Source organism: Vombatus ursinus, unplaced genomic scaffold (genome assembly GCF_900497805.2).
Source record: "Vombatus ursinus unplaced genomic scaffold, bare-nosed wombat genome assembly UNPS02014801.1, whole genome shotgun sequence".
NCBI lineage: Eukaryota > Metazoa > Chordata > Mammalia > Diprotodontia > Vombatidae > Vombatus > Vombatus ursinus.
In genome coordinates, this window is record NW_020954579.1 from 24,185,965 (window position 1) to 24,209,084 (window position 23,120).

Genomic DNA, 23,120 nt, shown 5'->3' on the forward strand with positions numbered 1-23,120 from the left:
CTAGTCCAGGAAAAAAGACATCTCTGAGCATCACTCTCCTAACATACCTCAGAGGAGATAATCTATTGAACAATTCAGGGGGTCTAAGCGCAGAAGTGACCCAGCGAAGAGTACCTCAGAAATGCCTTATCACTTTATAACCAGCTTAGTCCCAGAATACCATCAATTCCTACCTTTACTGCCAGGTAGGACTTGCAACCAGATGGATTAATTTCCCTACTGTCAAAGTCAATCTCATCCCTCCACTAGTAACTCTATCCTACTCTTCTTTATTCTTCCATTTTACCCTTTGGAACTCCATTTCTATTGCTAGTAAACTGCCTTTCATCATTAAAACTGTGCTCCCCATTCCAAAAATTACTTTGTATTTGCGTGTATTTGTACATGCTGTTCCCCTCCTCCCCCAACTGAAAGTAAGCTCTTTACGGTGCCTAGATCGTAGTAGATGTTTTTTAAATGCTTGTTATTTTAAACTGAATACTAAAACTGCAAGGCAAACCAAAACCTACCTTCTCTCATTGTCATCAAGATGTGAGAACAATACGTTCTTCTCAATGGCTTTAGCTAAAGCAGCCATAGTCTTGTAATCTTTTGGAATAACCTAGGAAAAAAAATTTTAAATCTAGTGTCACAATTGCTAAAACAAACATGATATACATTTTGCAATCTGTATTCCAACTTAATACCAAACCAAATTATGAACACTGAAATGCTGTTTCAAATTTTTACTATGATAGTCTTCCAACAATTGTGATTCTCACAGCAAATAACAAATACTAATGATTAATCCATTTAACAGTCAGGCAAGGCTGGTTTCCAGTTTAAATTTAAGAAATGAAACAACTTGGCTCAGATTCTCATATAGCAAAGGGCTCAGATTCTTAAGATCTGGCCTGCTTGCATTAGAGATACAAATGCCTAGATTCCTTAAGCGTCTGGCCAATATGGCTGATCTTTAATAAACCTCGTCTTTGGCTGAAAAAATAATAATGATAATAAAAGAACAAAACAAAACAAAAAGAAATGAAGCAACTTGTCTTTGTAAAGTGCATGAGGAATGTGCCTCAAGCTAGTTGATGAAAGCTACTTTCTGAAAGTTGGGAATACTAACAGTATTGGTAGTTAGGAATCTGTGAGCAAGGAAAAGTCATTTTTTTAAAAAAGCAGACATGGTACTATTCCTACAGAAAGAGTAAGATAATTGACTGAAGTACAGAGAGAAATAAAGTTGGCAGATTTAGGAGAAAGGGTTAACAATCATGGAACATGTCATAACAATCATGGAACATGTCAGGGGGTCTGGATTTAAATCTTGCCTATCATTTACTACCTGTGTCATCCTGCAAGTCACTTAACCCTTCTGGGCCTTACTGTCCCCATCTGCAAAATGAGGAGGTTGGACTAGATGACCTCCAAAGTACCTTCCAGCTTTAAATATGATTCTAATCTAATAAAAGAGAGGAGTACATGCTTTCCTCTTCTGTAAGACAATATGCTTTGAAGTAGGAAAAGACTCAAATTCCAACTGCAACCAACGGTATAAAAATATCAATGGGTTATTTGTGGTCTTTTATTTGCAGCCTGTAAAACATCTGATGACAAGATTTTACAAAAGAGTATTACAACACAGAGAGTATAGTGAATTTCAAGTTTCTGCTTAATCAAAGTAGGATATCTATTTATCAACAATCATGAGATGACTATTATTTGAGCTTCAAGAACATTCCTCAAATTTTTAAGTGGGTCTCTTACCTTTGTGGGTTCAACAAATGGTATTTCATTGGCCTTGGGACCAGTTTGGGGGTGTGTGTCTGTGTGTCTGTGTGTCTGTGTGTGTGTGTGTGTGTGTGTGTGTGTGTGTCTTGAGGAGGATGGGGGTGTGAGATTTTCTAATTTGCTAATCTATCCTTATTCTCAAGGTCTGAGACAGAGTAGACTCTATCTTTTGGATGGCCTTGCACATAAACAGGAGCAGAATTACCTTTCTAACATATGATGCAGCATCTTCCTCAGTATACACCTCTGCACTGATAGCCCCCCTTCGCCTCCGACCCTTAACCACTGGATTGGGAGGTGGAGGAGAAATTTCTTCTTCCCTTGATTCAGAATGGGCACTTGCTTTCTGCAGAGTCTGGAGCTGTTTTGTTTCCTCCTAGATGGGTAAAAAGGAGAGATAAAAGAGATATGTTCAGAGCACATGATCATCCTTGGTAGAAAACTAATATTTTATTTAAATCACCCTATTTTTCCTCTATTACTAATAAAGAAGGGAAAAGAGTTAAACCCAGAGGGGAGAAAAAGGGATATTGAGAAGTTCCATAAGAAATACTCCTAAAATTCAGCACTCTTTCTCAAATGTGATTAAGTGTTATATTTCTAGTCCAATTTCTTTTAATCAACTTTACTAATGACAATTAGGTAATTAGGCAGCATCTTTTGGGAATGGAAGTTTCTACATTAGGTGAATTTTTCAGATAACTGAAACTTACCAAAGAGGCACAAAATATTTTTCACTTTAACAATTTTTTTTAATCAAATCAACAGGCATTTAAGTATCTACTGCGTTTCAGGTACTCTGCTAAGCACTGTGATAAAAAGAAAGCAAACTATATCATACATTTTCTGCTACCTTAAATAAGATATGCTGAACATAATTTAACCTTTCTTACTGATTTAGCAACCACCAATATAATCATGAGTTACTGTACTGCAATTTATGAGAACAAGAGCCATTCCCCAATAGACAAATGATCAAAAGGATATATAAATAGGCAATTTTCAAATTAAGAAATCCAAGTTATTAACAACTACATGAAAAAATGCTACAAATCACTAATAATTAGAGAAAAACAAATTAGAGCAACTCTGAGGTTCTATCTCACAACCATCAGATAGGCACAGATGACAAAAAAAGCAAATTCCAAGTGTTGGAGGGTCTGAAGAAAATAGGCATACTAATAATAATACTGTTAGTGGACTTGTTAACTGGTACAGTCACTCTGGGAAGCAATTAGAAATTATACCCAAAAAGTTACTATATAGATATATACAAGGCACATACTCCTTGACCCAGTTACATACCACTTTATACTATATGCTACCCCACCATATACTCCCATTTTGGGGAACTATACCCTCAAAGGGATTAAAAAAGAAAGACGGCAAAGACCTATATGTACAAAAATATTTATAACAGCTCTTTTCATAGTAGCCAAAAACTGGAAACTAAGGTGGTACCTACTTATTGAAGAACAGCTAAACAAATCATGACATGTGAACCATTGCAATGGCATATTATTGTGTCATAAAGTAATTAAGAAATGGACAATTTCAGAGGAAACTGGTAAGACAGCTATGAACTAACATGGAGAAAAATGAGCAGTAGGGGAACAATTTATATATAATGACAACAATGTTATAAAGAAAAATAAATCTTTGAAAGTCTTTAGAAATATGGTCAATACCATAATAAACTACCTTAGAGGGCAGAAGATGAACCATTAAAACAGCCTTACAGATAGGTGATGGAAAATGCACAATGAGAAATGTCACTAATTTTTGGAGGTCACTAATGTTGGAATCTGTTTTGCTGAACTTGTATAATTGTTATGTCTTCTCTTCTTTAAAACTGTTCAATGAAAATAAATTTTTTTTGTCCATTCAAGTTCACTGTAGGAGGGAAAGACAATAAATGCTTGTAGAAAATAAGTATTTTTTATAGGGGTGAAAAAGAAGAGTCAGGAAGACCTGTTATGATACTACTGCAGGAGCTGTAGGGGCTATCTAAAAGTAGAGGCACTGAGACTATAAAGAAGCGGATAAATGTTAAAGGTGTTGCTGAGATAGAATCTAAAGGACTTAGTAACTGACCAGATATAACAAAATGAGAGACAGAGAGAGAGAGACAGAGACAGAGAGAGACAGAGAGACAGACAGAGAGAGACAGAGATAGAGAAGTCAAAAAGTAATCCCAAGGTTCCAATCACAGGTAAAGAGGGTAAAACTGTGGTATCACACAGAAGTGGTAAAAGTTAGAAGTAGTAGATTAGATGTAAAAATAATCAACAAAAACATGTTGAGCTAAGGAGGCATCTGTAAAGAGGTGGCAGTTGAAACCACAAGAATAAAAGTATCAAGAGTTAGAATACTGAAGTGGTCAAAAGTCAAAAATGAACTTAACATTTTTATGGCTATTATTTCACACTAAAACCAAAGCAAATCAGAAAGATTAACAATTTTAAAGATACCATTTTAAAGAGAACTTATAAACAAACTAATGCTTCTCACCAAAGTCATAAACTAAAATGCAATGTCATTTGTATTATGATGAAATGCTAATTAAAATCAGTTAATGGTCCAAGTAAGACTATTCAAACCCAATTTGAATAAAGTATCTGTTAACAAAGTCCCTTTCACATTTTAATAAAGGACATTACAAGTAACAATCTGACCAACAGAAGCCAATAAATTAACTCAATTCTTCACAAAGAAATCACTTCAACTTTTTGTTCTTACTTCCTTGTTCTTACTTGGTTTAGCAATACATTATAAACAATGCAACACAAATTGTGTTATGTCCTTGTTTTCCTCTTTCTCCTCCTCCACCACACCACATTCTATAGCAAAGATCTTAATTATTTTTGTGTGTCATGTACCCCTTTTAGCAGTCTGAGGAAGCCTTGAACCACTTACCAAAACATTTGATGCCTACAGTCATTAATTGAAGGAAATACTAAATTTCAGTTAGAGGTTTGTGAAAATAAAGACAATTTCTTTTCCATCCAAGTTCACAGACACATTGAAATATATCCACGTACCGCAGGTCTTGAGAATTCCTAATCTATAAGCATGTAGTCCTACACTTGGATACAAAAAAAAATTAATTTCTTCTCTACAAGATGGCGGAAAAGTATCTCAGATAGTTGTTCTGAATAAGATCTTGAGGGTTTTAGTGAATTGAAAGCTCAATGAATCAGCAGTGTGATGTGTCAGCCGAAAAAGCTAACACAATCTTGGACTGCATTAAGAGGGGCAGAGCTTCTAGGAATAGAAAGGTAATAGGTGCAACGCACTCCATCCTGGTCAGGTTTCACCTGGAGTACTGTGCTCAGTTCATAGTTTAAAAAGAACACTGATAAGCTGGAAGAGTATTCAGTGAAGGGCAAGCAGAATGGCAAAGGACTTTGAGTTCATGTCACATGAAGACTAGTTGAAGGAACAAGAAAAAATTTGGGGGACAGGGCGATGATAACCATCTTCAAGTATCTGAAGGGCTGTCATGTAGAGGAGAAATCAGATTTGTTCTATTTGGCACTAGAGGGCAGAAACAGGAAAAATGAGTGGAAGTTGCAAAGAAACCAATCAGGCCTCATGTCAGAAAAAACTTCGTAACAACTAGAGCTTTCCCAAGTGAAATAGATAGGCTCCTCCTCTTTGGAAGTCCTTCAAGCAAAGACTGGATGACCAACCACTTGGGTAGGTAATATTAGAGATTCCTCTGGTAACTGGTTAATTACTTTGTTGTTGGACTAGATGGTCAATAAGGTTCCCTTACAAGTCACAATTTTTTGAATCCGAGCTTACAGTCTACTGAAGTCCTAGATCTTTTTTTCAAACAAACTTAGTTCTAACCATTCCTCCCTCCATCTGGTATTTGTGAAACTAATTTTTTTCCATAACCAAGTCTAAGACTTGACATTTATTTCCATAGAATGTCAATCTTATTAGAGCTATCCCAGTACTCTAATTTAGCAAAGGGACCTAGACCTTGTCATCCATTGTGTCAGCTACCTCCCATCAGTGTTGTGTCACCTGCAAATTTGATAAGCCTAACATTTCTGCCTTTATCCAAGTCACTAATAAAAATGTTAAACCTCATACAGCCAAGCACAGAAAGATGACTGGAGAACTCCTACCAAATTAACAATGAATGGCTAACAACTGTTCTTTTAGTCAAGACATCTAAGCAGAGTAGAATCCATTATTATTACTGTTTAGTCCACATCTCTCTATCTTCTTGAAAAGAATAGTATGAAACTTTATCAAGAGTTTTACTAAAATCTGGATAAACTATTGCCAAAGAATTCCCCTCACCCACTAGTTTGTCAATATTGTCAAAAAAGGAAACGAGGTTAACCTGGCCATGACCTGTTCTTGATGAAACCATGCTGGCTCTCTTTGAAATCACCTCATCTCCATCTAGATGCTTGGCAACCATATCTTTAATTTTTTCAGAAATCAAGGTCAAGCTCACTGGCCTAGAGTTTGTAAACTCTTTTCTTCCCTTTTTTTGAAAACTGAGGTCACATATTCCCTTCCCCAGTTGTGTGGTTCCATCTCCTGATCTTTCATATACTACTGCTAGAAGTGGGTCAGTCATTTTTGCCTGTTCTTTTGATGCCTATGGATCTAGTATCTCTAGGCCAGATGACTTAAATCATCCAAGGCAAGTAGTACTCTCTCACTATCTCTTTACCTCTCTGGGGTGTCAATACCCTGAGAGTACATTTTGTCATCTGCAGTGCAAAAGTCATTATCCTTACAAAGAAAAAAGTAAAGTAAGAATAGAGCAGCTCTACCGTCTCCATTTTCAGTTATGATCATCTCATCCATACCCAAGTTCAATCATTTCTTTGATCCTTTTTGTCTCAATATAGCTTTAAAAAAAAAAAAAAACCTCTGATGTCCTTCACTTTCCTTGCTAGCCTCTATTCATTATAAACTTTAGTACTAGCGACACTATTTGGACAGGACTGTGTCATATTCATATTCATTCTTTGTCTTAGAAAACTACTTAGGACTGGGGATTTAAGTAACTTGACTATAGTCACATAGTTAGTATGTTTCACAGGCAAGATGTGAATTCATGTCTTGACTCCAAAGCCAGTCTTCTATCTACTACATAACATTGCTTCTCAAAGAGGATGATATTCTACCTTAATCTAGTTTTGCTTTTTTTTTTAATTTTAAGGTTTTAAAATTATTCATAGCTTATAATCAGAACTCCAACTCAAAATTTCAATGTGGTTCTTGAGCTAAGTTTTTTTTTTGGTTTGTTTGTTTGGTTTTTTTTGCTTTTTGGTGAGGCAATCAAGGTTAAGTGACTTGCCCAGGGTCACACAGCTGGTAATATATGTGTCAACTGTCTGAGGCCATATTTGAACTGAGGTCCTCCTAACTCCAAGGCTGGAGCTCTATCCACTGCGCCACCTAGCTGCCCCTTGAGCTAAATTTTCTGTCCATCCAAAGAAGCAACTGGAAAGGTTCTAAAGCAAGGGTTCTTAACCTGGGTCTGTAAACTTTTCTTTTCTAATACTTAATTATGTCTCAGTATATTGATTTCTCAGTAATTGATTTCCCTTTGTAATGCTAGATATTTTATTTTAAGGCATTTAAAAACATTCTGAAAGGGGACCAAGGCTTCTCCAGAATGACAAAGGGGTTCATGATACAAAAAGGTTAAGAATCCCTCCTTCTAGAGAGATGATCTGGTCAAACAGCCCCAGAACTTTAAGTCATTCAGGACAGGCACGTACATGAGATCTTGGTTGTTTCATTCATCAGTCCTTAAGAAGAAAGTGAATTGAAGGTTTATCTTTAATAGAGAAGAAAACATTTAGTATAGAAAAACGTGCTCCACATGAGTCCCAGGGCAAATATAAAAATTTCAGACGACCAAAAAACAAAAAGACAGCAGATATCCCTCGATCACTTTCTGAAAAGGGAAAACTGGATTACTTTTCTTTATAAAAAGGTACAAAAGACATGACCAAAAAAAAAGTGAAAACTGGAGCTCCTTTGACAGATCCACCCCCTTTAGAATAAGTAACCTCAATTCATCATATATAAAAACAAATTATACAATTACAGAATTTTTGTAATTCAGCCATGAGGTGGGCTAAATTTACAACTGTACTAATCATAAAAGAAAGGGAGCTCCTCAGTTAATTGTATTTCTATAAATGTAAATTATAAAATTGAATAAACAAGATTTTGTGGGAAATATTTAAGTTGCTTAAGAAAAATTCCATTCTGGAAAACTTTTGCTATACCTATTAAATATAACTATGGAATCAGCTAATTATATATCATTTCTTAATGCAGATAGGAAGAATGTCCTTTCAGATACTTTATTAGCCTAGATTATTACACATGTGTTTGAAAATTATAAAATAAACTGTATTTTGAAATATATTATTTTAGACTTTTCACTTACCCAGCCAACTGTAACAAGTTAGTAAGATTGATTAGCAACTAAAATTTAGCAAATGTTTAAATCTCATTGTTCCCTTCCCCAGTTGTTTGTTTGTTTACCTTCTCCAGTCTCTCAAAGTATTCCCTAAGAAATGCCATGGGTCTCTCAGGCCGAACAGTACAGAGCTGCACAATGGAATCCTTGAGGAGTGCCTGGATATTATGCTTCTGGACATAGAGCTCACACTCCCGGAGGCTCCGCTCCTCCTCGCTGCTGGCGCTGCTAGTTGCCATTGCTTTTAGCTGAAAGAAAAATGTACATATATATTTGCATAAACTATTTAGAAAAACTGAACCTGAGCTTCTATTTTGCTCAATATCTTAATCAAATGATTCAAATATCTTAAATATCTTATATCTTATAATATCAATTATATTATCTTATATCTTATATCAAATATCTTACTTTATTAAATTATAATATCAAATATCTTAAATACCTTAATCAAATTATTCAAGGAAAATGTACAATTACGTATTTCTGACTTCAGTACTACTCACGTAATTGAATCCTGCCTTAGGGGGCAGCTAGGTGGCACAGTGGATAGAGTACCAAGCCCTGAAGTCAGGAGGACCTGAGTTCAAATCCGGCCTCGGACCAAACACTTGACACTTACTAGCTGTGGGACCCTGGGCAAGTCACTTAACCCCAATTGACAAAAAAAAAAAAAAAAGGAATCCTGCCTTAGTAACTAGACTTGTTTCTTAATGGAATACTGTTTAGCTTCATTTTTGATTTTCCCATCCTCCATTCCCCCCCAAGAAGGGGAGGAAGGGGGAAGAATGTAAAGATATAGCTAAACAATATTCTTCCATTAAGAAACGAGTCCAGTAACTTAGGCAAGATTGGTTACTGTGAACATGTGGATATAGTAAACTAAGATATGGATCTAGAATTTTTCAGCAGCTATTACTCAGACTGCTGAAAAGTTAACCCCATGAGGGACTTTCAGTCCACCTCATCTTAATGGCATGGGACATATACAGTATAAAGCAAAGAATATTACAAGGGCATGCTTCTAAACGTCTATGATTTATTCCTAATGTATACTCCTATCTAGTTAAGATTTCCTAATATATTAGGTACACCAGCACTTGGCTTACTAGTTGTCATTTTTTTTAAACAAACCATAAAAGGAACAAAAGACATTAAGATCTCAAATCATCTTATTTCACAATCTCTTGTTTATGACATCAGTTTCTATCAGTAATCCTGACTGATAATCAGACCTTCCTCAGTAGCATAGTCTCATCAAAATTTTCCTCAGTTATTCATAAGACCGTAGATTTAAGCTGGAAAATTTTTTTTCAAGATTATCGTAATTTAGCAGTTCTCAAATTTTTTCATCTTAATACCTTTTTACACGCTTAAAGTATTAAGGATTCCAAAGAGCTTTTGTCAGTTAGATCCATCAACATTTACTATATAAGAAAGGGAAAGGGAATATGCATTTATATAGCGCCTACGATGTGCCAAATGTTGAGGTAAGGGCTTTTTATAAACATTAATTTATTTGATCCTCATGAGAAATGAAAACTGATCAATTTTTAAAATATTTATTAACTCATTTTAAAATAACAAAAACCATTAAATGTTAACATTTTTATGAAAGACTGTATTTTCTAAAACAAAACAAAAAGTATACAGAAGTGATGCATTGTTTTACATATTTTTGAAAATCTATTTAATGTCTGACTTAATAGAAGACAGCTGGATTCTCCTTTCTGCTTCTTTACTTTCTGTTGCTCTGGTTGAAGTATGTAAAGAAAATCTGGCTTCACACTGACACAAAATTGCAAAAGGGAGGAGCATTTTAATATTTTAGTATTATTATGAAAAATGTCCTTGCAGACCCCCTGAAAGGGCCTCAGGGACTGTTGGGATCCACAGACCATACTTTAAGAACTAATGATACAGTTTAACTCCCTTTTTAGAAATGAGAAAACTGAAGTCAAAAGGCAAAGTAACTTGCCCATGGTCACACAAGTGAGAAAGGCAGCATTTGAACCCAAATCCTCTGGTACTCTTTCCATCACACTATGCTTTCTAAACATTTTGATTATTCTTAAAAAAAAGGTTTCAATTAAATTGGTATTCAGTCTTATAATATATCATATGCCTTAAAGTTTTTACATTTTAAAAGATTTATTTGAAAGAAGTTTTTGAAACAGGCTCAAACGAATTACTTTGACACAGGAATGAGAAGGTTAAAAATAAATTACTGTTTTAAATTGTCAGTTATATATTAACTTAAAACTTGGTCATGAAAGTTTTTTAATTAGACAGGGAAAACTAAAACATCATTAACTATATTTTGAAATATGTCACATTTCTTAACTGTAAAACAGATACCTTAAGAAAAGCTCATCCATCAAGCCCAAATCATGTTCCCCCCAAGCCCTTTAAGCTAAAAACTGAAATCCAACTGAAGGTAATATTGAAAAATCAATGCTTTTCCAACAAGGTTATATTTTAAGTCTCCTAAAACTAATGAGTGGAGAATGGTTTAAAATAAATAATGGGAAAAACAGCCTGACTCTAAAGGTCTTCTAAAGCCCTACAATGTTATTCCTTTTGTTGTGACAATATTCATGATAAAGAAGTACCCTACAAGCTAGCTCTCATGCCTTCTCATCATAAACTTTTTTTTTTTTTTTTTTAGAAAGTAACTGTAAGATCCTGGACAAAGTGAAAAAGTCCATGTGCCTGATCAGACAAAACAAAATCTATTCTACTTTAAAAGAAAAGAATTGTTATTGATGTGTCATTTACTATTCACAACAGTAAACAATAAATATTATTGCTGTATGTTAAAAACAAATAATAAGCACCCTAGTTAACTGGCAATGAAAAATTTGTTGACTCTTGATAGTTCATAAATTCCACCAGAAGCACTTTGCTGCTATAACTGATAAAACATGGTATCCTGCTACTAAAAAAAAAAAAATAGAGGCATGTAATATCCACTTAGATTGTACTACTACCCATTTTCCAGGTCATTCAACAACGTGGAGTAAGGCTTCAATATTTTTCACAAGTACTGCAGAGGTGACTGCATGTCAAGAAACCATGAAAATCAGCAACTGCAGAGTTAAATCAGATCTTTTACCCTTCAAAGTCTGAAACCAGTTATCACTATAATAATAACTCATTAAATTATAAGTATCAACCCTGACTCTTCAAGTCAAATCACAATAATGGCATAATGTTTTTTAAAACATAAGATCATGGATTAGAAGGGACCTCAGAGGTGATCATGGCCAACATCTTCATTTTTACTGATAAAGAAACTAAGGACCCAATAATGAACCCAAAAGCCCAATAAAAGACCATAATAAAAGGGAATGGAAAAAATATATATAAAATCACTTGAATAGCCCTGCACAACCCATTCACCATCACCCATTTGCAGAGATTTATTTTTAAGAATCCAAAACAAAAAAAAAAATCCAAAACCATAAAAGCTCCCCCAAACAGGTTAATTATTCTAGACACTGCATTTCAAACCCTCGGCAATTAAACATTCCTGCCTTGTGATTCTCAGTCTACAGAACTGGCTGGTGGGGCTAATTGCTTTCCTGCTTAGGTTAGCCTCCATTTTGACGCAGAAAAATGTCCTTCCAAGCTGACAATATATTGGTTGGAAATGAAGTTCTCATGTTAAGACAATCTTCTTGAATCTTCCACAATAGCATAAAATTAAAGAGTTTTGGTGGTGGTTGTTTTACGGCTTGCCATGGCCATGTCGATGTTATTATTTGTGCCAGAAATTTCGTTTATTTAGAAATTCAGTGGCGATATTCCTTCAGTTTAAATGGTTGTCTGTCAAATAAGAGATTTAACATCTTATTTTGACAAAATCTTTCTGGTTCAGAACAATGCCTATTAAGAGGAAGGCATACCAAAAGCTGAGCTAATGCCAAGATACAGCAGCCTGAGGGAGAAGGAGTACAATGCCACAATAGAAGTAAATTAATTTTTTTGTAGCCATTGAACAAAAGCTACATTGTAACTATTGTGGGAATCTCACAATTTTCCCTGCATAAAACTAACTGCTTTTGTTACATCTCCAAATTGGAATAAATTACTTCCAAAAGGAAAAATTGTGGTCCCTACTTTCATGTGGGGCAGGGGAGATAATTAGAGACCTTCAAGTGAATCGACTCCGCCATAGCAGAAGAGTCAAGACTGTAGGTTGGGCCATTTAACCATTTACCAGTTTGGGTTTTTTGGTTTGATTTGGTTTTGAGGGTCAGTAGAAAAGTGCCCTTCATTTCATTCGAGCTGTAAAAGAATGGAAAGGAGAGCCCAATCACGATCCTGTAGCAGCTGGCTGGCAACTGCAAAGGTAAAGAGAATGAGGGAAGGGGGAGAAAGGGCAGAAGCAGAGAGATGTGAAAACCTGGTGAGGAAGAACAAAGGATAATTCAGAGGGAACTACTGCGCAATGGGGGGAAAAAGGGAAGGAAGTAGGTGCAGAAGATGACAAGGAGAAGCTGGAGAGATAGTGAGGGCAAAAATAAAATGCCGTTACAGGAAATTCAGGAACAAAAAGACTTGATTAGGATCTGTGATACAGAGTAACAGGTAATAACAATAATAGCATAGATCCGTAACAACAATAGCAATAATAGCTAATATTTATTTATATATCGCTTTAAGGTTTGCAAAGCGCTCTACCAAATACGATCTCACCTTAGTCTCACAACTACCCTGAAAAGTATTATTATGTGTACAGCATTTTAAAGTTCGCAGACCGCTTTCACATATTTTATTTTACTGGATCAGATTCAGATGCTCTTCTTTCAGCAACGGGAGGAGGGGGAGAGAATCGCAGGAATGAGAAAGGAGGGGGCTCGGGGATGGGAGGAGCAAAGGGAGGGCTCGCGCGAGCCGCAACAAGGGGTGCGATTTGTAGGCGGAGGAAACTGAAGGTGAATGCTTCACGCATGGCTGGAGATGGCTACAGAATACCGCAGCGGGGGGCGAGCGCGGCCCCGGAGGCCGGGCAGGGGAGGGGGAGGGGAGAGAACGGGTGGGTGCGGCCCTTCCCCAGAGCGCTCCCCGAGGCGCCATCTTGGATCCCTCCAGCCGCAACAAACGGATCGGCCCCGCAGCGAAGCGCGACCGAGGCCGGACCCCGGACACGCTCCACTTACCGAGGTGCTGGCAATCGCACGCTCAGTGCTCCCAGGAGTAAGCGGCTGAGAGGCGGCTTGAACCGGCTTTGCGTCGCCCCCCTCCACCTCAGCAGCTCTCAGGTGATCTCGACCGCTCAGAGACGCCCCCCCCCCGCCCCGCCACCGGAAACGCACCAGCCACGACCAATCAACGCCCGATCACTGACGTCAATGGGCCTCAGTCTGGTCAAAGTGGTTGCCCTAGGCAACCTTAAAGGAGAAACCAGCACCCCTCCCCCCTTCACAGTCCCTCTTTCGAACCCCACCCCCCCTCCCCAGAGACCCTTCTACCCTTGGCCCCTTTCTCCTCTTATCCTACTCAGTAGCCTTCCCCCATTCCTCCCCTCTTGCCCTCCTCCCTTCTCTGTCGGGTCTTTCTCTCCCCCTCCCCGCGACCCTCTCACCTGCTTGTCCACAATCTTTCCTCTTCTGGCCCTCCTTTCTTGCTCGCTCTCTATTTCACTTTTTCTATAGCTTTCTTTCTCTCTGACTGTCTCTCCTTTTCTCTTTGTCTCGTTTTAAACCCTTTGTGTCCAGACTGTCTCCCAGGCTAGACTGTCTGCCTGGGTCTCCCCTTTTCTCCCAGTCTCCTCCTTTCTCTCCGTCCGTCCGTCCGTCCGTCCGTGTATCTCTGGGTCTCCCCGAGCTCCACCTCTTCTCCCCGGGCCCCACCTCTTCTCGTCGGGCTCTTCCTGTCGCTTCTGCTGCACCCCCTTCCTCGTCCTTCTCTTCCTCTCCTTTCCTCCGCCTCTTCTGACTAGTCTGTCTTGTCTCCCCCTTTCCTAGCCCCAGACTACATCACGTGGGCGGGGAGGAGGGGGTGGGGAGGCGCCTCTGCAGCTGCGCCCTCTTCTCTGCAGACCCTGTGCGGGGTGGGGCTGAAAAGGGGGGTTGGGGGGGAAAGTTTCCTGCTGTTACTAAGGCCCGGGTGGATGCTGAAGGACTGCGGCTACTGCGGCTGAGGCTGCGGCTGCGGATGCGGCAAAGCTCTGCTGCCATGGCAATTGCTGCAGTGTCTGGCAGCTGTAGTGGCACGTCCTAACCTGGCCGCTCCCTGCCCGGAAGGCTCCTGGAAGCACTGGGTGACAGTCTAGGATGTTCTCTGCAACTAAAACACCATCTAGTCCAGCCCCATCATTTTTCAGAGAGGGAAACTAAGGTCCAATAAAGAAGCGGATCTGACTCTCTTTTCCTAGGGACTAAGTAGCATAGTCGTAATTCCAACCCAGGGACCGTGGGAGTCGGGTTTCGAGTACAGGTGACCTGACTCCAAACTCAGTGCTCTTTCCTCTGACATCTTATCCCCTCACCTTTTTCCCTTAGCCCAATTTCATCCTAGTTGTCATATATTGCGTTAAAGACCTCTCAGGGTCCTGAAAGAAAACACGTTTAAGCCTTGGACTCAACAAAGGAGAACTGCTTGTTCCTGTTGTAAATGAAAATCGATCATCCTGGGATCTGTGATTCGAATTAGAGCAACCATGAAAATGCTCACAAGCTGATGAGCCAAGGTTATGAAGGAAATTAGAAGTCTTAAGTAAAAATCAGGCCTAATAGTTTTAAAGAATAAACATACTAAGAGCTTCTAACGTATATGTTGCTCTAAAGCATATTATGTCATTTCACTGTACCACTGAGGGAAAAGCCAATCAGTCTCCTCTTAGGTGCATCATCACCAATTTTGGCAAAGGTAGAAAGAAAAGGAGAAAAAAAATCTCACCAAAAAAAAAAAGCTATCTTCACCACTGCTTCAGAATTCTATAAATTGGATTGTTTTTAAGACATATAATCTAATCATCTCTCACAACTGCATGTCGACACTTCCCTCCAAGCCTGGTTGCAAAACTATAATGATGGGGGAGGAAGGCAAGAATAAATTCAAGGATAAAATGATTCCTTTGATCATCATTTCTTCCCAGGCTCTGTCCCTTGCTGATGATTCCTACCTTCAAGGGAAAAGGGGGGAGGAGCAGTTGTTTCAGAAGGATTGTTTTAAGACTTTAATTAAATCTTACTGATAGGCACATATATCTTTCTGTATGCTTTTGTACTCTTTTCATTTATTTCTGCAGAACCAAAAGAATGAGCTATGAGTGTTCCAACAGGAAAGAAACAAATAAAGCATTTTTTGATTTATGATTGTCCCTCATATCAGATAGCTAAAGAAGCACAGTCAAGGGCAGAAAAGCAGACTGTGAACAAAATGAAAAAGAGAGCAAAATCTAATAGAGACTTATTTTATAGCTGAAGTCTCTCTCTCTCCCAAGGGTGTTCTGTGATGAACATCACAGGTGACATTTATTCTGTGGTATGCCTGGTTTAGTTGGAATGGTAGGATAAAGACAGCTTCTTTCACACAGGATTTCACACCTAAGAGCAAACACAGAAGGGACTAATAAATATGCCCTCAGCTGTCATGCAAAAGAAGGGAATAGGATACTGTGAAGCTAAAGGGTCACTCAAGCTACAAGGTTATGCCCTTTTTGGACTGTGTGGGCTCTGTGCCATGTTTGGTTTTGGTGCAATATTTTGATGAGACAGCCTCAGAGGGCTTGAGAGAAAAGGAGCAGTAAACTGAGAATATTACACATTTTCTCCTATGTTATTTGAGTGACAGCTGCTTACTCAGTAAAGAATGAGGTTTTTATTCCTACCCATCTGCAATATAGGCACTATTCCAACGAAGGGCAAGGACCATACTGTTTTCTCTGTCAATAGTATTAGCCTTGTTCCAAATGCTAAATCTATATTTACTGTAGAGCTGGAAAAAAAAACAAAAACAAACAGGAAGAGAAGCTGCATATGGCTGAATTTGAGTGGGGTTTACTAAGACAACTGGTGATTTATTTTTTTAAGTCATGATGGCTTATAAATTGTACAGATTCCCCTTGATAACTCCAGATAGGTGAATGCCAGATTATATATGACATTTCTCAATGAATGTCCTTATATCACAATATGGAATCATTGCCACATTGTGCTTACAATGTAAGATTCCTCTATCCCCAGATGTCTACTGTTCTTAATCCAAAACCTCTTTTCCTATTTCCTTGAATAAATCTAGCAAACATAAATGAAACTGAGGAGTAAAATTAAAATAAAAGAAATAGAGCCCCTGAAAGCCTTCATTGTATTTAAGATCGCTCTTTCCCAAGGATAAATTTGTAGACTTCCAGTGAGAACAATTAAGACAAATTCTATCCTGTTTATGCTGTTCAGTCATGCTGAATGTTTTGCTTCTTGTGGATCCAAAAATATTCAAATTGCCCCCAATTTTGCAGATTTCAAACACAGCCTTCCCTTAGGAAACATTCGAATTACTGGAAAGCCATGCTACTATGGTTTGCATGTAGTGGAAAGAGCACTGAATTTGGAGTTGAGGGGACCTGGGTTCCAGATGGGTCTACCACCACTGTGTGAGCAGCAAACCATTACACATCTGTGGGCCCTAGTTTCTTCACTAATGTGAATGAGAGATTGGACTGGATGAAGTTTAAGGTCCCTTCTAGAATTCCCTGAATTCTATAATCTTATGATTCCCATGGGAAACAATTTTCTATCAATCAAGAAGCATTTATTCAGCCACACAGCTAGGGAGTATGATGTGGATGATGAGCCAACAAAGCAGACAAAGAGTGGTCAAACAGGTAGAAGGAGAACCAGGAGAGAGTATGTAGTATGATGAAAGCCCAAGAGGAGAGAGTATCCAGGAGGAGATGGTGGTAAACAGTGTCAAATGCAGCAGATAAATTGAGAAGGATGAGTGCTGAGAAAAGGCTATCAGATTTGGCAATTAAGCAAGCACTGGTAACTGGAGAGCAGTTTCACTTGAGTGATGAAGTCAGAAGCCAGCTTGCAGAGGTTTCAGGAAGGAGAAAGAGAAGAGAAATTGAAAGCAACAAGTGCTGGGTGATTTATCTTGAGTATTAATAAAAATTGTAAATCTAATTTCATGCAAATGGACAGCAAGGTTCAAATCTCAAATGAATTCCCAATGAAGATGACAGTATGTTGAGGGGCAAGCTAGATGGTGCAGTGGATAGAATACTGACCATGGAGTTAGGAGGACCTGAGTTCAAATGTGACCTCAGATATTCAGTAGCTGTGTGACCGTGGGCAAGTCACTTAACCCTGATCACCCTCCCACATAAAGAAAGTATATTGAAAGTCACTATACTCAATAATAGAATGGTTATAGAGCAAGACGACAGTGGGAAGGATGAATCAGAGAAGGGAAAAAGTGAAAGAGAGACAAAGAGGACCACTCTATAATTCCATACAGGTGACGATAAAACCCTGTATCAGAGTGTAACAGGGAAAGGATGTGAAAGATGCTGTGAAGGAGAAAAAAAATAAGATTTTTTTTTTTGCAGCTGATTGGATTTGTGCATGAGGAAGATGGAAGGGGTAAAGGTAACTCCACAAGGCTTTTAAATCAGATTGAATAAATGACAATTCTATTGTTGGAAATACTACACCAAGCATATGAAGATTTTCCCAGGTGGAATAGGCAAAAGAGAACAATTTGTTCCAATGGCCTTGAAAGTAGCTGAAGCAGGTAAGGCAGAGCACTTAAAGTTTGGTCAGGCATCAAAGACACCAAGGGCATCCACTGTATCTACAGCATCCTGGGCCATCACCAGGCATCTTGACTTTTGTTTTACAATTAGAATTTGATGACTCAGGAAGAGAGAATGAGGCTGATGACTTTGTGCAATTCTGCCTACTTAAATCCAATTCACATCTAAGTCAAGATATCACTTATGATGTCATTGGTCCTCTTTGAAAACAAAGGATAAACAACAACTACAACAAGATAAAATGAAGGAACAACTTCTTGCAGAAATGTAACAGTTACTTTTGGACATGTTAAGTTGGAGATGTCAATGGAAAAGCCAAAGAAATTCTATAAACAAGTGAAGATACAGATCTAGACCCTTAGAGAGAAGGCAAGGCTAGAGATAGAGGTTTGGAAGTAATCTGTGCAAATCAATAGAAGATTTGGTAAGCACCAAAAGAGATCATCAAGAAGAGGAAGAAGAGTGAGTGAAAGAAACACTGTGATCAGATAAATAAGCAGGAGAAGAGCCAAGAGAATGTGGAGTTTTTGAAACCAAGAGTGCAAAGTGTTACCACAATCAGGGAGGCAGTGAAGCTGAAATATATGACAAGAGGGCTGCAGTATTCAGGGAGCCCTAACAAAAGCACCATTCAGCCTTTTTCTCACACTGAAGCTGCCTATAGGCAGTAAATAAAAGCAAGGAAAAACAAACCCTTCTAACTCTCTTTTTTTTTAAATATTCCCCCAATACCAAATGTCCTGGCTGGTATTTAGGTTGGCCAGTTCTAATGAAACCAGAGTTCTGTGTAATGACAGCAAAAAGGAGCAAAAGAAATGGGTCAGACCTCTTTATGACGTTAGTAGTATGACTCAGGGCTGGGGGAAGGGGGAAGAAAGGAGGAGAGGGAGGAAAGCATTATTGTTAGGTGGCTTTCCTTGTATGTCTGGTTTAGTGTTCCCATTATTGTGGACCATGCCTCAAGCAGGCTTAAGGTTTAAAATATAATAAGCCCTTGTGGAGCACAAAACATAATTAAAGCCACCTTTACTAAGAAAGGATTAAAAAGAACACAATTTCAAAGATAAAAAGAGATAAAATACTGCCTCAATAGTTACCATAGCAACTGGAACATGAAAGTATTCCCCTGGCGGGCAGCAATAGCTGAGGTGAAATATCAGTCTCTTCCCCAGGATAAGCTTCTTTATGCTTCAACCCTCCATTATTTAAAGCATTGCTGTACAGAGGAATGAGAGTTGGTGGGAGCGGGTCGGGGTTAGGGGGGAAGGGAGGGGAGAGGGGAAGAGAATTGAGTCATGGCCACAACAGCTACAGGACTATACATCTACTTCCGTTCTGAACAGTTAAGTGGGTCAGACCTACCAAATCCCTCCCTTTCATGACAAGGTCCTAAAATTCTATTGGGGATAGTCCACCAGGACAACAATCTTAACAACTGGGGGAGGAGCTTAATACAAATTAAAGACATAAAACATAAAACAATATATACAATCTTTTTAAAATATCAAGGGATTGATATCAGTGCAGTTCATAAAATATGTTGAGGAATAAAAACAATCATGATAGCCAGGATCAGTACCAGAACATCCATTCCACTGAATGAAAGAATGATACTTCCTACAATATCACAGATTTAGGTGATCAGAATTAAAATAGCTAAGAGGACTTCTTTTATGCCACTCACACTGTGGCCTCAGTTGATACTGAGACTCAAATTCAGTGTTCCTCAGCCCACCAGCCAAAACCTCCACTTCAGTAAGAACTCCATCAGAGGGATAATAACAAATTCTGGCCCTTTTAGAGGCCACTACTGAAGGACTATCCCATTCTTTTCTAGAGGAATTGAATGAAAACTCCCTTTCAATTTCACCTAGGGCAGGGATCTTAACCATTTTTTAATGTGTGTTGGATGCCTTTGGCAATCTGATGAAACATATGCACCCCTTCTCAGAATATTTTGAAATGCATAAAATACAATACATAGGATTACAAAGGAAACCAATTTTATTGAAATAAAGATGGAATTTTTCCCACCCAAGTATATGGATACTCTGAAATCAAGCTAAGAACCCCTGATCTAGAAGCTCAAAGTTATTACCAGGTAAGCTAAATGAAAGATCTCCAATTTTTCCACATAAACTCCCCATCATCATAGTTTGAAAAAAGACAATTTCAACTCCCCCATATCATTAAAAAACAAAACCCCTCCCAATAATTCCACTTTTGGTTCCCTAAATCCATTCTTTAAAGGAGATATTCAAAGTGGGGGGGGGGGAGAGAAACTTGTCAGTTAAGGAATTTTGAACCATTTCCATGGGTTATACATAATCCTATGAGGGGACAAAAACTTTGAAAAGGTAAATCTGCACAGATGATGGAAGTAGAAAGGGCTAGAGGGGGTCACTTGGACTATATACAACAATAGTTTATGAGAGAAGTCCTGAAACTTGGATTCAAGAAACTTCTGGAGTGGAAAACCTGCTCCCTTTATCAGTGTCTACGTATTTATCAGATATCCAGCCTCTCGAAGATAGGACACCTAACTATGATATTCAAAGGTATCACCATAAAGTTGCTGTCTTAAGTCCATTTCAGTGCTCAATAATATCAGCTGCATGGCGATGGTATGGAAGATGGAAAACTCAATAAATATAATAACAATTAGCCCACTTTGGAACCTTCTTCCCAGTAAAATGGATACTCTGATCAGAGGCAATAGTACAAGTGGGCTCATTTAGAAAAAGGACAAGTTCTGTAAAGGTTGTCTCAGTAACAGACTTAATTGGCACTTCAATCCCATATCCTAAACAAGTATCACCTTCAGTGGGGGAAACTTCTTGCCCTTCCATTGAGTAATACCAACATAATCTATTTACCAGTCAGAAGCAGGTCAAGAACTACTTGGGATCATACCCAATTGGCATGAAGAACATCATTGAACAGAAGGGACTGCATCATTTTAGTCTCATTAGGGGATCAGATAGGGGGTCCTGTTCCCAACACTACATGACATCATGTCCAGATTGATGATGGAGCTAATCCCTAATCTCTGTTGTTCCTGTGAGAGTATCAACCTGATTATTCAGTTCAGGAAAAGGTATATGATGCTTCTAGTAGACACTAACATGCCCCACAAATGGCACTGTGCAGTCAAAGGCACCAGCAAATTTCTTCCATTGGTACTGACTCCAATAAAGTTTTTAATCTTGCATTACAGGACTCATACTAGCCAGCTTTGGGTGAAGGGTAATAGTATGACCCTTTCTGTCTATTCAGCAGCAACCAGCATCCAGTAGCATATAAGGAATTATTTTTTATGCACATTGTAATGAGTGGTCATTTCAGGGAACTTATAGTTCCAAAAGTCTAACTATAATTTGGTCTAGCTTACTTTTTAGTACCTGACAAAAAGTACACTCAGTCTGGTTCCTATGAACAGAAACCTCCAAGAATATAGGTCCCACAGAATGATAACAGCTTAGGGTGAGAGATTGCTAGGCAGCCTATTTTAGATTGCCCAATTTGATGGTCTTTTCTCAGGCCGCATCCCTTTCTGCCTATTACTTCATTTGACACTGTTGACCACCGTCTCTTCCTGGATACTCTCTCCTCTAAGTCTCCATAGCCTGGCTTCAACCTATCTTTTCAGGCACATCGTACATTACTCTCTCCCTTATTCTGTGATCCAATCAAACTGGCCTCATCTCTATACCCCATGTCTTTGAACTGGCCATCCCTCATGCCTAGAAAGAATTTCCTCCTTACCTTACCTCTGTCTCGCAGAGTCCAGTTCTTTTAAGATGCAGCTCAAACATCATCTTCTACATGAAGCCTTTCTTGATCCCCCACCTGCTAATATCCCCCAAACTACCTTGTAGTTTATATACTATGTATACATATATACATATATACATATATATACATACAAACTACTTTGTATTGTATTTACTTACTTTATTGTTATGCCATGCCTATTTAGGAAATATGTTTTGTTGCTTCCCCCATTGAGATATAAGCTTCTTATGAGTAGAGATTGTTTCATTCTTTGTACTGTACTTTGCACAGTACCTGGCAATAGTAGGCATTTAATAAATACTTGATTAATTGGTTGGTTGGTTGATGGATTCCAAGTTATAACTTATTCTGGTCCCCAGCAAAAAGAGGCAGTAATTCAGTAAATAGAGGCCATCAAACTATCCAGGTAGGGAATATGGCTTCTTAAAAACCCGAAGAGCATAACAAGCCCCTGGACTTCCTTTTTACATTGGGGGAAGCAAGTTTCAATAACTTATTATGAAATATATCTGGAATCATCTGAGGTCTCCAAACCCAACAAATTCATAAAAATTTAACTAAGTGAGCTAGACCCTGAATTTTCTTGGGAAAATCAAGGAGAATCTCCCACCCTTTGTCTCTAACATAAGCTACCATCTAATCTAGAGCTTCTGCTGCTGTAACCTCATCCAATGCAGTCAAAATTACATCATTAATACAATGGTGGAAGGCAGGATTTTCAAAGTTTCAAAACTTCTTCCCAAGTAATTGTAAACTACTCCTGACTGGTCTCAGGCACAAAAAAGAAGGTGAGATCAATAATGCCATATACTTCACAGGGGACCAGTCTACTCAGTTTACTGTGCTGAAAAGGTCAAGATCATTTGCAGCAATTGGTGTAGTGACTTTATTCATCTTCTCAAAATCTCTGGTAAATTATTAGATATTATCTGCCTTCTATACCTTCCCCTTATTATAAGGGGAGATAAATACTACAACTTTCATCTGCATTACGAAGGAGGAAATATTGGTCAATATGTAGCACCTGACATTGTTTAATATGAACTACATGTAATGGTTTAAGCAACTCCAAGAGCTTCCTACAATAACTGTACCTACTGGCATAGAAGCTACCATAAGCACCCATATGGGTAGTGACTCCCAAGAACTCATAATAGTCATGCCCACAATATACTTCCCCTGGTCAGTTACCATCACTGAAACCCAAATTTCTTCTCCCGATCTCCATCTGAACAAAGATGTCCCTTCTTTCATTGGTTTATTCTCCAAAGGTATTGGGATATCCCTATGAAGCTATTGCAGGTAACTTAT

At 38.4% G+C, this 23,120-nt stretch overlaps 1 protein-coding gene across 3 annotated transcripts in view; it reads right to left on the reverse strand.

The window, feature by feature from the left end:
• Positions 1–14,214, reverse strand: part of PRKAR1A (protein kinase cAMP-dependent type I regulatory subunit alpha) — a 29,399-nt gene extending 15,185 nt beyond the window's left edge. Inside the window, exons 1-4 of one of the 3 annotated variants that reach the window (XM_027872833.1) lie at positions 14,107–14,214; positions 8,314–8,496; positions 1,982–2,152; positions 510–601 (exon numbers count right to left, since the gene is read on the reverse strand). In XM_027872833.1, the coding sequence (XP_027728634.1) occupies positions 510–601; positions 1,982–2,152; positions 8,314–8,487 (437 nt within the window). In that variant the 5' untranslated portion in view covers positions 8,488–8,496; positions 14,107–14,214. The other 2 variants (XM_027872832.1, XM_027872834.1) reach the window with 2 other exon arrangements.
• Positions 14,215–23,120: the final 8,906 nt, after the last annotated feature.